The 1,564-nt window shown below is 42.3% G+C and overlaps 1 protein-coding gene across 1 annotated transcript; it reads right to left on the bottom strand.

Moving 5' to 3' along the window:
• Positions 1-214: 214 nt before the first annotated feature.
• On the bottom strand, positions 215-1,186 carry LOC125340464 (olfactory receptor 4F15-like). Its single transcript, XM_048332080.1, has one exon. It carries the CDS (start codon positions 1,184-1,186, stop codon positions 215-217), a length of 972 nt encoding a protein of 323 aa, XP_048188037.1.
• Positions 1,187-1,564: the final 378 nt, after the last annotated feature.

The following is a 1,564-nucleotide window of genomic DNA, read 5'->3' on the forward strand; positions in this document are numbered from 1 at the left end:
AGAGATAAAAAAACATAAAAAGCAAGTGAATTCATTGCCAGTAGCTACAATTTAGATACGCAGATTATACAGAAAAGTATAACACTTTATTATTTATGATTAACAAATAGCTGCAGCTTGGAATATTTTGATTGAAAATCGCCTTGTCTGCCGCTGTCTCAGAGTTCTACATGCGTGCATGTGTGTGTGAAGGTGTGTGAACTGTCCTGCATTTCTAGTGATCATGGCGGTGCTGATGCAGAATATATGGTGACATCTCCCTAGAACTTGCCACCTGTCTACTCAGCCTTCTTATGGCCAGCTTCATATCTTTATCCCTTAAAGTATAGGTGGTAGGATTTAAAACAGGGGTCACAACAAAGTCCACAATAGCAAAAAATGTATCTAGTGACTCTGTAGGGAAAGGCCATACATAGAGAAACATGCATGGAGTGAAGAACATGATGACCACAGTGATGTGAGCTGACAGAGTAACGAATGCTTTGGACAAATCGCTGGAGGAATGTTGCCAGACAGTGACCAGGATAAAGATGTATGATACATCTAAGGAAAAGAAGGTGCCCATTGATATGAAGCCGCTGTTGGCAGTCACCACAAATTCTAGTTGGTATGTGTCCATGCAAGCAAGTTTCATAACTCTAGGAAAGTCACAATAAAAGCTCCCCACATTGTTAGGGCCACAGAAAGGTAAGTTTATGGCAAATACAAACTGAGACGCAGCATGAATCATACCAATGGCCCAGGCAGCTGCTACCAACAGCATGCACGTTCTGGAATTCATAATGGTCAAGTAGTGGAGAGGCTTGCAGATCGCTGTGTATCTGTCATAGGCCATAGATATGAGCAGCACCATCTCCACCCCTCCCATGACGTGGATGAAGAACATCTGAGTCATGCAGCTGTGGAAGGAGATGACGGTGTGAGCAGTGAGAAGATCAGAGAGCACCCTAGGGACAGTGGTGGATGCAAGGCCCAGGTCAACCAGGGAAAGGTTGGCCAGCAGCACATACATGGGGGAGTGTAAGTGAGGATCAAAAATTACTGTAAACACAATGAAGAGGTTCCCCAGAACAACTCCCACATAAAATAAAGAGAAGAAGAGGAAAAGGGAAAACCTCATTCCCAGGGATTGTGCAAGCCCCAGCAACACAAACTCAGCCACCACAGAGTCATTCATGTGCTCCATTGAATCAGACAGAATGGAAGATACTGAAAAGACCTGAAAGACAAGAAGACACCATAGGGGGTCACTGATTCAAAATCAACAACCAGACTGGGGTGTAGCTCAGTAGTAGATCTGCCTGCCTTGCATGCACGAGGCCTGGTGCTCTATGTCCAACAGCATAAAATATGTAAGCAATAAGTAAATGTAAAAATATTTGCCAACCAATGTTTTATTTAGTTGTTAGGAATTATCTACAATATAGTAGGATGCCAGGGTAGGAAAAATTCAGACACAATGAATAAAACTGCATTCAGAAGTGATCTATTGTATTAAAGGCATTCATTTGCGCAAATATCCAAAGTTATAAGGCAATGCAAGAAGTTAGAAAAGAATACATAA

This window comes from Perognathus longimembris, chromosome 23 (assembly GCF_023159225.1).
Source record: "Perognathus longimembris pacificus isolate PPM17 chromosome 23, ASM2315922v1, whole genome shotgun sequence".
In the NCBI taxonomy this organism is placed as follows: Eukaryota; Metazoa; Chordata; class Mammalia; order Rodentia; family Heteromyidae; genus Perognathus; species Perognathus longimembris.